The sequence below is a fragment of the Myotis nattereri genome (genome assembly GCF_964212035.1).
Source record: "Myotis nattereri genome assembly, chromosome: 12".
NCBI lineage: Eukaryota > Metazoa > Chordata > Mammalia > Chiroptera > Vespertilionidae > Myotis > Myotis nattereri.
In genome coordinates, this window is record NC_138087.1 from 22,900,320 (window position 1) to 22,916,171 (window position 15,852).

At 43.8% G+C, this 15,852-nt stretch overlaps 1 protein-coding gene across 3 annotated transcripts; it reads left to right on the plus strand.

Moving 5' to 3' along the window:
- Positions 1 to 10,471: 10,471 nt before the first annotated feature.
- Positions 10,472 to 15,243, plus strand: RPS6 (ribosomal protein S6). 3 transcript variants are annotated; one of them, XM_081104265.1, is made up of 7 exons: positions 10,472 to 10,631; positions 11,198 to 11,307; positions 11,839 to 11,970; positions 12,693 to 12,903; positions 13,078 to 13,224; positions 14,847 to 15,004; positions 15,109 to 15,243. In XM_081104265.1, exons 2-7 carry the CDS (start codon positions 11,302 to 11,304, stop codon positions 15,202 to 15,204), a joined length of 750 nt encoding a protein of 249 aa, XP_080960391.1. In that variant the 5' UTR covers positions 10,472 to 10,631; positions 11,198 to 11,301; the 3' UTR covers positions 15,205 to 15,243. The 3 variants fall into 3 exon arrangements, with proteins under 3 accessions (XP_080960391.1, XP_080960392.1, XP_080960393.1); XM_081104266.1 differs by having other exon boundaries at positions 10,617 to 10,742; XM_081104267.1 differs by lacking the exon at positions 10,472 to 10,631 and having other exon boundaries at positions 11,280 to 11,426.
- The last annotated feature ends 609 nt before the right edge of the window (positions 15,244 to 15,852 follow it).

Consider the following 15,852-nt stretch of genomic DNA (forward strand, 5'->3'; position numbering starts at 1 on the left):
TGTCTAGAGAGAAGAGGAGGAGAAACTAGCAAGAAAGTTAAGAAGGCACAGCTTGTGAGGAAGGAAGAAAAATAAGATGACTACTGTTAATTACCTTTTTAAAAGGATAGTTTTAAATGGGGACATAATCCTGACTTATGGATTATGGCTTAAGAAAGAATGGGAACAAAGTGAAAGGAGCAAGTTACCAAAGCCACATATTATATGATTCCATTTATATAAAACTAGAGGCCCGGTGCACAAAATTCGTGCACTCTGGGGGGGGGGGTCCCTCAGCCCGGCCTGCACCCTCTTGAAGTCTGGGAGCCCTCGGGGGCTGTAGGATATCCTTAGTGCTGCTGGGGAGGTGGGAGAGGCTCCCGCTACTCTCACCAGGCATGCGCCTGGCTCTGACTGAGTGGTGCCCCCCTGTGGGAGCGCACTGACCACCAGGGGGCAGCTCCTGCGTTGAGCTTCTGGCCCCTGGTGGTCAGTGCGCATCATAGCGACCGGTTGTTCCACCGTTTGGTCAATTTGCATATTAGCCTTTTATTATATAGGACATCTAGAATAGACCAGTCTATAGAGACAAAAGTAAGTTTGTGGTTGCTTAGGGCTGGGGTGGTGCAGCAGTTTGGGGGAGTGGGGATAGGGAATGATTTCTAATGGATATGAGGTTTCTTTGGCGGGATGATGGAAACCTTTTTACATTAGATTGTGTGATTGTTGCACAACTCTGAGTTTTTTTGTTAATCTTCACCCAAGGATATGTTTGATTTTAGAGGGAGGGAAAGAGAAAAGGACAGAGAAACATCAATTAGTTGCCTCCCCTGTGCATCCTTACCAGGAATCGAACCCAAAACCTAAGTATGTGCCCTGACCAGGAACTGAACCCACAACCTTTTTGGTGTATGAGACAATGCTTCAACCAACTGAATCACTCAGCCAGGGCACAACTAATTTCCTTTATATAGTGTTAACAACTCAACAACAAAAATGGTAAAAGATACACCAGAAAAATAACCGTGACTGGTTTGGCTCAGTGGATAGAGCATTGGCCTAGGGACTGAAGGGTCCCGGGTTCAATTCCGGTCAAGGGCACATGCCTGGAATGCGGGCTCGATCCCCAGTAGGGGCATGCAAGAGGCAGCCAATCAATGATTCTCATCATTGATGTTTCAGTCTCTCTCTCCCTTCTCTGAAATCAATAAAAATATATTAAAAAAAAACAGAAAAAATATATAAAAAGATGCTTAACCCACAGGAGTAGAGCTGTACATATAACATTTATTTCACCTATCAGACTGATAAAATGCCAAATTTTGATAACATTTGGCAAGACCTTAAGGAAGCAGGTACTCTCATAAATTGCTAGTGGAGCCCTATCCAGTTTGGCTCAGGGGATAGAGCATCGGCCTGCAGACTAAGGGTCCCAGGTTCGATTCCAGCCAAGGGCACATGCCCAGGTTGCGGGCTCGATCCCTGCCCCCCACCCCCCAGTAGGAGACGTGCAGTAGGCAGCCAATCAATGATTCTCTTTCATCATTGATGTTTCTGTCTCTCAATCTCTCTTCCTTCCTCTCTGAAATCAATAAAAGGAAATATATATATATATATATATATATATATATATATATATATATTTTAAATAAATAAATAAACTGCTAGTGGAGGGTAAATTGGAAAAACTGCTTATGAAGAGCCATTTAGCAGTATTTACCCATCAAAATTACAAATGTATATACACTTAGACCAGGCATTCCTACTCCTTCATGGGACAAAAAGAAGATTGCTTTGAAATAGTGACTTGATTTGATTAAAAAAACAACAACCAGGTTTGTTCTTGTACTTCTCCCGTCATCCCCTTTCCTTCCTGCCCACCACCAATTATTTCATAAAATGTATGCCAGAGCTTATTTTTCAAAACTCTGCCAAAACATCCCTTCGTCCCTGACCCCCGGGGTAAGAAATCCATTGTAATTCTTGCTCTTGAATATAGTTACAGAAAAAAATGCCAAGGAATTTTCCTAGTTTTTTTTTTTTTAAACTTCCTTTCCCAAACAGTGTGGCATGTTTTAAAATTAGTTTCTTCCTACAAGTAGAAATTGCCCTTGAATTTTAGTTTTTTGTGTGTGTCTAAAATGACCGTTTTCCTTGTTTCCTTGACTTTGGCCAAATATGAAACAGCTTACTAAAATGCACAAACACATTTCCTCTCTTTCTACTTTTCTTTCTTTCTGTATTTATACCTCCCTTTGAAAAACATCCCTTTTCTCCAACACGCTTGAAAAATTCACTTGCCAGTGAATTAGGGAAAATTTTACCTTTACTGATTGCTTCTAGGATTACTTTAACTTAATGTTATTGAATACAAAAATGTGTTCTGTTTAGTCAAGATCCTTGTAGTTGAGAGACTCTGCCTTTGGGACCCGTTATGGGATGAATTGTTCCCCATACTCTCCCTGCCCCCCCCCCCCAGTTCTTTTTATTTTTAATGTATTTTTATTGATATCAGAGAGGAAGAGAGGAGAGAGATCCATAATTGATCAGCTGTCTCTTGCACGCCCCCTACTGGGGATCGAGCCTGCAACTTGGGCATGTGCCTTAACCAGAATCGAACCGGGGGCCCTTCAGTCTACAGGCTGACACTCTATCCACTGAGCCAAACCAGCTAGCCCCTCCCACCCCCATTCTTATATTAAAGTCCTAACCCCCAGTACTTCAGACTGTGACTGTACTGGGCGATGGGATCTTTAAAATGAGCTGAATAGGATGGGCCTTACTCCAACATGACTGATGTCCTTAGAAGAAGAGGAGAGTAGGACACAGAGTCACACAGAGGAAAGACCATGCGAAGAAACAGAAGGTTGCCATCTATAAGCCAAGAGAGGCCTCAGAAGAAACCAATCCTACCAACATCTTGGTCTCAGACTTTGAGCTCCAAAATTGTGAGAAAATCAATTTCTGCTCTTTAGCTTCCCAGTTTGTAGCATTTTGTTATGGGAGCCCTAGCAAATTAATACAGGCCCCCTCCCCCACTGTACATCCACCTCTTTTACTGTGTCAAATGGCCCCCAAACCTGCCTATTGGATGTCTCCACTTATATATCCCACAGACACTTCACACTCAGTATGTCTAAAACATCTCCCCCTTTCCCTACTCCCAGTTTCTGGCAACTACTATTCTAATCTCCGTTTCTGAGTTTGGATTTTTTGATTTTTAAGACTTCACATATAAGTGAGATCATCCAGTATTTGTCTTTGTCTGTCTGGCTTATTTTACTTAGCATAATGACCTCAAGGTCTATCCATGTTGCTTGCCCCCCACTGGGGATCCAGGCTTCGTTCCATTTATAGAGCACAGGCAGAGTAGATTTAGCATAATTCTTAAGGACCTTAGGATTTTCGGATAGTACATGAGCACTGGCTTCAACTTAAAAGTCACCAGCTGCATCAGCTCCTAAGAGAGTCAGCTTGTCATTTGAAGCTTTAAAGCCAGGCATTGACTTCTCCTCTCTAGCTATGAGAGTCCTAGGTGGTATCTTATTGCAACACTAGAGGCCCAGTGCATGAAAATTCTTGTGGGGATGGGGAGAGTCCCTCAGCCAGGCCTGCGCCCTCTCACAGTCTGGGACCCCTCAGGGGATGTCCACCTGCCAGCTTAAGCCCCTAGGGGATCGGGCCTAAGCTGGCACTCAAACATCCCTCTGGCAGCCTGGGAGCCCTAGGGGGATGTCAGGCTGCAGTCGGACATCCTTAGCACTACCAAGAAGGCGGGAGAGGCTCCTGCCACCACCACTGCGCTCGCAGCCATCAGCCTGCCTTCTGGCTGAGCGGAGCTCCCCCTGTGGGAGCGCACTGAACCACCAGGGGGCAGCTCCTGTGTTGAGCACCTGCCCCCTGGTGGTCAGTGCACGTCATAGCGACTGGTCATTTCTGGTTGGTCATTCTGCCATTAGGATCAATTTGCATATTATCCTTTTATTATATAGGATAAGGCTGCATTGTGTACATTGAAAATCTGTTGTTTAGTGTTGCCGTGAACATTAGCTATCTTAGCTAGACGTCTGGGAAGCTTGCTGCAGCTTCTACATCAGCACCTGCTGCTTCTCACCTTGCACTTTCATGTTATGAACTGGCTCTTTCTTTAAACCTCATGAACCACCTCTGCTAGCTTCAGACTTTTCTTCTGCAGCTTCCTTGCCTCTCTCAGGCTTCAGAGAATTGAAGAGTTTTGCCTTGCTCTGCGTTAGGCTGTGGTTTGAGGGAATGTTGTGGCTGGTTTAATCCTCTATCCAGACCATTAAATCTCCTTATCAGCAATAAGGCTGTTTCCCTTGCTTTCTTTCTTCTTTCTTTCTTTCTTTCTTTCTTTCTTTCTTTCTTTCTTTCTTTCTTTCTTTCTCCTTCCTTCCTTCCTTCCTTCCTTCCTTCCTTCCTTCCTTCCTTCCTCCCTCCCTTCCTTTTTTTCTTCTTAATAGATTTTATTAATTTTTTACAGAGAGGAAGGGAGAGGGATAGAGAGTTAGAAACATCAATGAGAGAGAAACATCGATCAGCTGCCTGCTGCACACCTCCTACTGGGGATGTGCCTGCATCCAAGGTACATGCCCTTGACCAGAATCGAACCTGGAACCCTTCAGTCTGCAGGCTGACACTGTGTCCACTGAGCCAAACCAGTTAGGGCTGTTTCACTTTCTTATCATGTATATGTCCACTAGAGCAGCCCCCCCTTTTAAATTATGTATGCTTAGTTTATTTCATATAGTTCAAGAATTAAACAAAATATGCTTTATCCTTATCTAATAGATTTCAGGGTTAATTAGATGTGAAAAGCTTTCTTTTTAAAAAAATTTATCTTTATTGTTGAAAATATTAAAGATGTCCTTCCCACCCCCCATTGACCCCTTCTAACCCACACCCTGCCCCAGGTTCACCACACTATTGTCTGTGTCCATGGGTTATACATATCTCATATAATAAAAGGTTAATATGCAAATCAACCAAACGGTGGAACAACCGGTCTCTATGACGTGCACTGACCACCAGGGGGCAGATGCTCAACACAAGAGCTGCCCCCTGGTGGTCAGTGTGCTCCCACAGGGGGAGCGCCACTCAGCCAGAAGCCGGGCTCATCGCTGGCAAGCGCAGTGGTAGTGGTGGGAGTCTCTCCTGCCTCTGTGGCAGCACTAAGGACCGCTCGGGGGTCCCGGACTACAGGTGGGTGCAGGCTGGGCTGAGGGCCCTTCCCCCTCCAGTGCACGAATGTTGTGCACTGGGCCTCTAGTATGCATATAAGTTCTTTGGTTAATCTCTTCCCTCCCATCCTTGCCTTCCCTCTGAGATTCGTCAGTCTGTTCCATGTTTCTATGTTTCTGGATCTATTTTGTTCATCAGTTTATTTTGTTCATTAGATTCCACATATGAGTGAGACCAAGTGATACGTGTCTTCTCTGACTGGCTTAGTTCACTTAGCACAGTGGTCAGCAAACTCATTAGTCAACAGAGCCAAATACCAACAGTACAACGATTGAAATTTCTTTTGAGAGCCAAATTTTTTAAACTTACACTATAAAGGTAGGTACATTGCTATTAACTTAATTAGGGTACTCCTAAGGCTTAGGAAGAGCCACACTCAAGGGGCCAAAGAGCCCCATGTGACTCGCGAACCGCAGTTTGCCAACCACTGACTTAGCATAATAGTCTCCAGGTCTCTCCGTGCTGTCTCAAAGAGATCCTTCTTTTTTACTGTTGCATAGTATTCCATAGTGTAAATGTATGACAACTTTTTTATTTTTTTTAAATATATTATTTATTTATTTCAGAGAGGAAGGGAGAGGAGGAGAGAGATAGAAACATCAATGATGAGAGAGAATCACTGATTGCCTGCCTCCTGCATGCCCCACACTGGGGATCGAGCCCGCAACCTGGGCATGCATCCTGACCAGGAATCAAACCGTGACCTCCTGGTTCATAGGTTGATCCTCAACCACTGAGCCACGCTGGCTGGGCAGGAAGTACCTAAAGTAGGAAAATTCAAAAAAAGAGAAAGCGGAATGGTGGTTACCAGGTTCTGGGAGAGGAGAGAAAGGGAGTTGTTTAATGGCTAGAGGTCTAGTTTTGCAAGATAAAAAACAAGTTCTGAGCGGGCTGGGGAGGTCAATAGGGGGAAAAGGAGACATATGCAATACCTTCAACAACAAAGAGTTAAAAAAAAGTTCTAGGGATTTGTTTCACAACAATGTGAATATGCTTAGCACTACTGAACTATATTCTTAAAAATGGTTAAGATGGTGCCCTGGCTGGTTTGGCTCAGTGGATAGAGCGTCAACCTGCGGACTAAAGGGTCCCAGGTTTTATTTCTGTCAAGGACACATGCCCAGGTTGCACACTTGATCCCCAGTAGGGGACATGCAGGAGGCAGCCAATCAATGATTTTCATCATCAATGTTTCTATCTCTCCCTTCCTCTCTGAAATCAATAAAGACATATTTTTTTTAAAAAATGGTTAAGATGGCAAATATGCCCTAGCCCATTTGCTCAGTGGTTAGACCATCGACCCACAGACTGAAGAGTCTCGGGTTTGATTCCGGTCAAGGACACATAACTGAGTTGCAGGTTGACCCCCTCCCCGGAGGAGGTAGCCAACTGATGTGTCTCTCTCAGGTTGATGTTTCTTTCTCTCTGTCTCTTACCCTCCCTTCCAGTCTAAAAATCAATGGAAGAAATATCCTTGGGTGAGGATTAACAACCAAAAAAAAAAGCAAATATGTGTTTTTTACTGTAATAAAAAAATGCATTAAAAGAAAAAAATAAAGAAACCTATGCAATAGTCCTGGACTTTACTGTTTGCCTAATATTAACTCACTGATATTTCAATAAAAATAGAGCAAAAAAAAAAATGGGCAAAGGACTGGAACAGTCATTTCTCCAAAAAAGACAAATGGCCAGCAAATACTTAAAAAGAAGCTCAACATCATTAGGGAAATGCAAACCAAAACAACAATGAGTTACCATAGGATAGCTATAATTTTTTATAAAAAGAAAGAATAAATTAGCAAGTGTTTGCCAGGACCTGGAGTATTGGAACACTCATACATTGCTGGTGGGAAGGTAATACAGTTCAGCTACTGTGAAAATAGTTAAGCAGTTCCTCCAGGAGTTAAACACAGAATTACCACATGACTCAGCAATTCCACTCCTAGGTATATACCCCAAAGAATTGAAAACAGGCACTCAAACATAACAGCACTATTCAGAATAGCCAAATGTTGGAAACAGTCCAAAATCCATCAATGGATAAATGGATTAAAAAAAAAATGTGGTCCAAATATAGATTTTATTCAGTTATAAAAACAAAGTATTGATACATGATACAATGTGGATGAACTTCAAAAACATTTAGAAGCCAAACATAAAAGCCACATATTAAGTAATTCCACTTATATGAAATATACAGAATAAGCAAATCATAGCAACAGAACAGATTGTGGTTGCTAGTGACTGAGGAAAGGGGACTGGGAAGCAGCTGCACAGTGGGTACAGGGTCTCCTCTGAGGATGATGAAAATATTTTGGAACTAGATAGAGGTGGTGGTTGCAAAACGTTGTGAATATAATAAATGCCACTGAATTATTTACTTAAAAAGTACATACGTTTTAAATGCATCATTTCACCAACATTCTATTATCATCAGATGATCAAACAGGATTTAGTAGAATCAACTTTGAATGTGAAGCAGGCCTACACTCAAAACTTTGTGATCCTGGGAGACACGTGTCTGCAGAAGAGGGTAGCAGCCTTGTCGGTGTCCTCCCTGCTCAGGTGAAAGGACAGCATCTGGTGGGAGAGAATGGCGCAAGAACTGCAGCCATGGGTCCTCCCTCTGTGTCGGGGAAGTTTTCTCCAGCTGGTCACAGACGTGGAAATAGAGACATTCCGAGTGTGTGAAGGATTTCATGCAGTTACTGATGCGTGGTCTCCAGGAGCTGAGAACCTAAATGAGCCTGGAAGCAGATTCTTCCTCAGAGCTTCTAAATAAGAGCCCTGCCCTTGATTTTGGCTTGTGAAAGTCTAAGCAGAGAACCAAGCCAAGCCTGTCTGGACCTGTGACCCACAGAAGTGAGCTAATAAATGAATGTTGTTTAAACCTAAAAAACAACAAAAAACACACCCCAACAACTTTGTGATACTACAGTGGAAGATGGGATTAATAATTTTGGAAAGTAAAAATTATTTTTATTAACTTGAAATGCACGAGTTTTTTCTTGGAGAAAATTATGTAGTAGACAATAAATGTTCCTTCTTTCAGGGTATAGAGTGTGGGTTTCAGAGTTAGATCATCTAGGTCAGGGGTGGGCAACCTTTTTGTGAGTGCGTGCCAAAACCAGCAAAATCTCTGACTCAAAATTCTTCTGTGTGCCAACCTAATTTTTTTTTTTTTTTACAGAGAGGAAGGGAGAGGGATAGAGAGTTAGAAACATCGATGAGAGAGAAACATCGATCAGCTGCCTCCTGCACACTCCCTACTGGGGATGTGCCTGCAACCAACGTACATGCCCTTGACTGGAATCGAACCTAGGACTCTTGAGTCCGCAGGCTGACCCTCTGTCCACTGAGCCAAACCAGTTAGGGCCAACTTAATTTTTTGAGAACATGTTACGCCTACTTGATATCTCTTAAGGTGTACGTATGTGAAGAACCTTGAAGAAATAATAAAATTCATTCAAGCGACAAAAACACAGTATATGATGATGAAAAATACATTTATTTTTTAATGTATACATGTACATTGATAGTCCAACAGAAAACTTTATGACTCCGTTTGGTATCAGTGGGACTTTTGCTGCTGCATCACTGATGACAGAGATTTTACATCAGGTTTATATTTTGTGACCTTCAGAGATATGCACGAGCTACTACTTTCATCCGTCAGGCTACTCCTATTACTAGACTTAACAAAATTCATCACTGAGAACAAAGATTCACAAGCGTATGTGGATGAAACCAAAACACTGGTCGGATCTAGGAAGGCAGGGAGAGGTAAGGCAGAGGCATAGAAATTGCTCTTCCCCTCTCTCGTCAACCCATGTCTATGGTCTTTAAGATAACTTGTTATGTAAAATTATTTATCTAAGATGCACCTACACTGAATTTATCTGAAAAATAAAAAAGTCGGTATTAAGAAAAAAATTGTAAATGGAAGATTATAAGAGAGGGTTTCGTGTGCCAGCAAGTTACTGGCGTGCCATATTTGGCACGCGTGCCAGGGGTTGCCCACCCCTGATCTAGGTTCTCATTCTTCTTTTTTAATAAAAAAAATATATATTTTATTGATTTTTTTACAAATAGGAAGGGAGAGGGGTAGAGAGTTAGAAATATCGATGAGAGAGAAACATACATCCATCAGCTGTCTCCTGCACACCCCCTACTGGGGATGTGTCCGCAACCAAGGCACATGCCCTTGATCAGAATCAAACCTGGGACCCTTCAGTCTGCAGGCGGAGGCTCTATCCAATGAGCCAAACCAGTTAGGGCATCATTCTTTTTTTTGTTGTTAATCCTCACCTGAGGGTATTTTTTCCCCATTGATTTTCAGAGAGTAGAAGGGAGGGGGGAGAGACAAGAGAGGGAAACATTGATGTGAAACACATTGATTGGTTGCCTCCTGCACATGCCCCCACTGGGCCAAGGGTCGCGCCTGCAATGCAGGTAGGTGCCTTGGCAGGAATTGAACCCAAGAACCTTCAGTCTGTGGATCCACGTTCTAACCACTGAGCCCCCGGCTAGGGCCTGGGTTCTCATTCTTGTTCTCCCAGACTGTTCAGGAGGACTATCAAATAAACTGTATCTTTCTCACATCTTTCTGTACTATTAAAAGTTGCACCATTGTTGCCCTAGCCAGTTTGGCTCAGTGGATAGAGCATTGGCTTGTGGACTGAAGGGTCCCGGGTTCGATTCCAGTCAAGGGCACATGCTTGATCCCCAGTAGGGGGTGTGCAGGAGGCAGCAGATCAGGGATTCTCTCTCATTGATGTTTCTATTTCTCTCTCCCTTAGTCTCTGAAATCAATATATATATATATATATTTTTAAAGTTGCACCATGCTGATTCAAGAGTTACTGTAATAGTTCCACTTATTCTTCCTCTGATGGCTGCCTCCACACTATACTACACTCAGACTAAAACATACCAACGCTAGGGTTATACTCCTTTAAAAATATTTACTGACCGGGTAGTTTAGTTGGTTAGAGCATTCATTGTCCGGATAGGCCAAGGTTGCAGGTTCGATTCCCTGTCAGGGCACATTCAAGAAGCAACCGATAAACGCATAAATAAGTGGAACTACAAATTGATGTTTTTCTCTCTCTCTCTCAAATCAATTTAAAACTTAAAAAAAATTTTTACTGAGCACTTATTATGTGCCATGCACTTCGCTGTGTCCTGGTACACGCACCCTGGTAAGGTTAAGACCTGAGCGGCGGTTTAAGCTCTCACCTAGTGGAGGAGACGGGCCATGAACAGCCCCTTCGGTACCATGACCAAGTCCTGCAAGAGGGAGCTGTGCTGAACGACACGGACACCGTGCGGGACGAGGTCAGGACCCGCTTCTCTCAGGAGGGACCTGCGATGGCATTAGCCCATAGCAGCTGGTGAGCTTGGGGCTGTGGGAAGCATGTCGTGCAAGGACAAGGAGGAGTTCGATATAATTTCTCGTTTTAGAAAGATCGCGAAGGCAAGACGGAAAGCAAGGAGACTATTTCGTAGGTACCGATGGTGGCCGGGCCTTGGGGTAATTGTGATTATTGGCTAATGCGTGGCTAGGAGTGTTGTTCTGCGACAGAACAACGATTACGCAGATGGCGTATTTTGAGATAAAAACTAATCAGGGTGGTCAGGGTGTCTTGCTGTGAACCGCGGAAGCAGGGCACGGTGCGCTCCCGGACCGTAAACCTTCCCTCCGAGTCCGAGGTGCAGGAGAGTCCCGGAGAGCTGAATTCAGGGCCGCCTGCCTTCCTTGGCAGCACCCGATGCGGAGTCCGAGACAGAGCTGGGTGCTTCCGGGTCAAGGGTAAGGCGAGAAAGGTCAGACTGGGAGTCTAACCTTCAGGGCAAAACCCGCCGCCGCGCGCCACCGGTGCGGCTAGGCTGCTAAATCCAACTCCGGACCGCAGATTAGCCCCACCCCGACTTCCTATGATCACTTCCGCTCTCCCAGGCTTTTGCCCATCTCGCGAGAACTGGAAGTGCCTATGTGATCTGGCCTAAGCGGAAGTTGAGCCTCTTTTTCGTGGCGCCTCGGAGGCTGTCGGCTGCCTCAGGATGAAGGTAGGAGGAGATGGCGGGTGCTGGCTTAGGCTTGGGGGGCATGAATCGAGCCCCAGGACACGGCGTCGCTGCTTTTGTAGCTCTCCAAAATCCCGGTTCTAGGTAGAGGAGGGTCTGAGGTAGGAGAAAGCTTCTATTTTGTGGGGCTGGAGCTCCTTGGGAGAGGGGATGGCGAGCGATTGCCGCTGGAGTTGCGTGGGGCCGGGAGCGTCATGGTGGCGGCGTCCTCGGGCCTAGCCGGGCAGATACGGCTCTGCTGTCGGTTGGGCTCCTTACTCCCGGGTGCACGGCTGCGGAGCCCCTCGTCCCCGGCGTCGTTGCGCGGGGCTTGACTGACGACGGCCTGTTTTTGGCGCCGGGCTGGTCGCGCGTTATTGCACACACGTGCTTTATAGTGAATAAAAGCGAGTATCTCCATTTTGCTGCCGGCTGTGGGTGGGGGTTTGACATGGAAGGCTTTTTGCAGTGGAATGCCTTTGTAGGTGGCGCTGTAGTTTTCATTAAGCTCTTTTCCCTCCCTTTAATCCTTAGCTCAACATCTCTTTCCCAGCCACTGGCTGCCAGAAACTCATTGAAGTGGACGATGAACGCAAGCTCCGCACCTTTTATGAGAAGCGGATGGCCACAGAGGTTGCTGCGGACGCGCTGGGTGAAGAGTGGAAGGTGCGAGTTGACCGCGGAGCGGACCGGCTGCCGCTCTTTGGGGGGGGGAGGGGGGGTGGTAAACGGGGTGGTAATTGGCTGTGTAATTGGTTTCAAACCCGGTTCTGTCTGCCGACCTTGCAGTGGTTCTCAGCCTTCTGGCCCTTTAAATAGTTCCTCATGTTGTGACCCAACCATGAAGTTATTTTCGTTGCTACTTCATAACTGTCATGTTGCTACTGTTGTGAATCCTAATGTAAATATCTGATATGCAGGATGGTCTTAGGCGACCCCTGTGAAAGGGTCGTTCGACCGCCAAAGGGGACCCAGGTGAGGTAGAGCTATCACCTGGCGGGGTTTTATAGCTCAAATGGGAAAGCATGCCTCCCTAATTGCGCTGCAAGCTAATGGTCTCCGAAGGGTGTTTTTCAAAGTGCCGAGAAAGGGTGTCTCTGGTTTCTTCGTTGTTTGTGGATACTTTGGTCTCTTACCCTGTAATCTGTTTTCCCTAGAACTGTTCCCTCTAGGAAAGCCTAGGCTAGGCTAGAAGTCGGGCTTGATGGCAAGGAATTCGCTAATTGAACCTAGGAGGTTGGCACATGCAGACAAACATGAGTGAGCAGGGGAATTCTGTTTTTAAGAAGTTCCAGGTTGTGCTTAAAGAGCTGCACCTGCTAGAATTGAGAGTGTAGGTCGTGGAGGCCACAGCCCTTCCTTCTGTGAAGTGTCATTGTATCCTGCAGGGTTATGTGGTTCGCATCAGCGGCGGGAACGACAAGCAAGGCTTCCCCATGAAGCAGGGTGTCCTGACCCATGGCCGAGTCCGCCTGCTGCTGAGCAAGGGCCACTCGTGTTACAGACCCAGGAGGACCGGGGAGAGAAAGCGCAAGTCTGTGCGGGGCTGCATTGTGGATGCCAACCTCAGCGTTCTCAACTTGGTCATTGTCAAAAAAGGTGAGGCTGTGTTCTTGCGTGCAGTTACTGCTGATTGATTTAAAGCTGACTGTCCAAATGCTTTCTCATTTGCCATACCCAGTGGGGCTGTTTGGTTTTTACCAATGAAAGCAGTAACTTGGGGTTCTTTAAAAGGAAGGTGAATTAAAGTGTCTTTGTTCACATGTCTCTTAGGGGAGAAAGATATTCCTGGTCTCACTGATACCACTGTGCCTCGTCGCCTGGGGCCCAAAAGAGCCAGCAGGATCCGCAAACTCTTCAATCTCTCTAAAGAAGATGATGTCCGCAAGTATGTTGTGAGAAAGCCTCTAAACAAAGAAGGTAGGGGATATTATGACATTTAGGGCTTGTTTAACTTGGTTATTAGCCTGTCACCTGTGTTTTTGAGTGCTCATTAGAACAAAATCTGTGCCCACAACTTACCTGGGGATTTTAGGAAAATATTGAGGGTCATTAATCCTTGTTATATCCAGTGCCTTCTATCTAGAGTTATAATTCTTCTTGAAAATTTTCCTGGTAGTAATTGATGTTTATCCAAAAATAACTTAGCAGACACTAAGTTCATTGCTTTTAGGTTAGAAGTTGGAAAAACGATAGAAATTCTAGGAGTTTACAAAAGAAATAAAATGCTTTCATCAGTTGAACTTGCATTTTCATCTATGGGATATGAGTAGCAATAGTAAGAGTTATGAGAATTAGGTTTATACTCTATCCAGAATATTAGGGAATGGGTGTTTGGTAGTTTTATATTTTTAGAAGGTACCTTGTTAAGCAACATAACCCATCACGACTGTAGTCTGTGGCTGCAATATTTTATAACATTAATATTTCTGTATGAAATGTATGAACATTTACATTAAGTGGAATAAATAGCATATTCAGGTTGGGTTCTGGCAAATTATGGGGGAGGGTGTTGGTTGGGTTTTATTTTTCCAGGTAAACCTATACCTGGCTTATTTTAAGTTCATTGGTCATTCATTCCAAATATCCCACACACCCTATGTGCCGGATACTATTTTAAAGATTGAGGATAAAGTATAGTACAGTGGGGCCTTGACTTACGAGTTTAATTTGTTCCGAGACCGAGCTCGTTAACTCAAATTACTCTATCAACTCAATGCAAAAAATCGGCTGAGAGACAGCTGGTATCTCAAAAAACTCGTTAGTCGGTACACTTGTAAGTCAAGGCCCCACTGTGTTAGCCTCCTGTAACTTATGCTTTAAAAAATAATTGGCAAATTCACAGGAGTTCCCCATGATCACACTTTTGGAAACACCATCAGTGTAGTGAGTGAGTGTTAGCAGGTGTTTTTAAGATGATTCTTGTGTCTATGTTAAGGTAGTGGTTCTCAACCTTGGCTGCACATTAGAATCACCTGGGAATCTTTAAAATCCTGATTTCTGGGCCTCATCCTCCGGATATTCTGTTTCTTTTTGTTACTAATGATGAGGCTCAGAAATCAGGATTTTAACAAGATTCCCAGGTGATTCTAATGTGCATCCAAGTTGAGAACCACTGCCTTAGTAGTTGGCAGGAAATCAAAGTGATAGAAAAAAGCTGAGTGTGACTTCATTGTTAAAAAAACGTAAATTTATATATGATCTTGACATCCAAATAGGCTTGACTTAATGAGCTGTCTTCATGAGGGCTAAATGTACTAATTAGGAAAACTGGTAGCTAGTATTGGCTTCATCACTTTTTAGAAGGACTTCAGTTCTCCTTATATTTGTATAGTATTTAGCCTGCCATGTATTTTTGTTGGCAAAGTGGTGGTATTTTTAAGTTGTAAAATATTTCAGAATTGATTTAAAAGGCCTCATACAAATAAGTTTTCGTAGATACTAACTCAGGTTTGTGTCTGTTGCTAGTTTTTAAAATGTAGGTATGGGTCCTAATGAACAAGGGTATTGAGAAGTGATTAAGCCATTATCTACATTTTTAGGTAAGAAACCTAGGACTAAAGCACCCAAGATTCAGCGTCTTGTTACTCCACGCGTCCTGCAACACAAACGCAGGCGTATTGCTCTGAAGAAACAACGTACTAAGAAAAACAAGGAAGAGGCCGCAGAATATGCTAAGCTTTTGGCTAAGAGAATGAAGGTCAGTCTAAGATGATTGGGGTGGACAGGGGGAGGAGTCAGGCCTTACTTTGGGTTTAGATTTTCAACACAGACAGGCTTTAACTGCTTTTTTGTTTTGTTTAGGAGGCCAAAGAAAAACGCCAGGAGCAGATTGCGAAGAGACGCAGACTGTCCTCGCTGAGAGCGTCTACCTCCAAGTCTGAGTCCAGTCAGAAATGAGATTTTGTGACTAACAAATAAAGGAGAGCAAACATCGAAGCCCCTTACCGACTATTCATTGATGATAAAAGTTAGATAAATGGAGAGAAACTCGGGTCATAGAAAAAGGAATACTGTGTACAGCAATCTAATGGCTAAAACTTAAAAGTGACATATCCTTCAAATTTAGAAGTACACTGTGACGGTGAAGGATGTGTGCAGGATATGGTTTCTCTTGGAATCTGGGTGGCTCAGGAAAAGATTCTTAGCATAAGGCATTTTCAGTAAGTCAATAATTTCAGGAAAATAAATGACTAGGATTATTAATCTTTTATACACTTTATTTTTAGGAGTACAGTTTTTCTTAAAACATCTACGCACAATACATGAAAAGTGCCCTTGTGAAGATGGACATTTGTCATATGTGATGAAAAAGATTACTTGTTAAAACCATAGTGGATACCATTTTGCAAAAGTTCACAAAGCTTTTAAAACCAGTGCAAATGTACTACATTAACAGGGAGCTTTCAACTCCAGTGAATTATTCATGTTTTCTATTTCACTCTGAAAAGGAGTTGACTATGTCTGTTTTAAGATTAAAAACTTGCATCAATAAAGGATGCACAGAGAAAGTAGTACACTTTTTCTAATGTACCATATCTAATCTCT

Coding starts and splice junctions, on each gene's coding strand:
- RPS6 (XM_081104265.1), top strand. Junction 11,971..12,692: donor CGCTGGGTGAAGAGTGGAAG/GTGCGAGTTGAC, acceptor TGTATCCTGCAG/GGTTATGTGGTTCGCATCAG. Junction 12,904..13,077: donor CTTGGTCATTGTCAAAAAAG/GTGAGGCTGTGT, acceptor CATGTCTCTTAG/GGGAGAAAGATATTCCTGGT.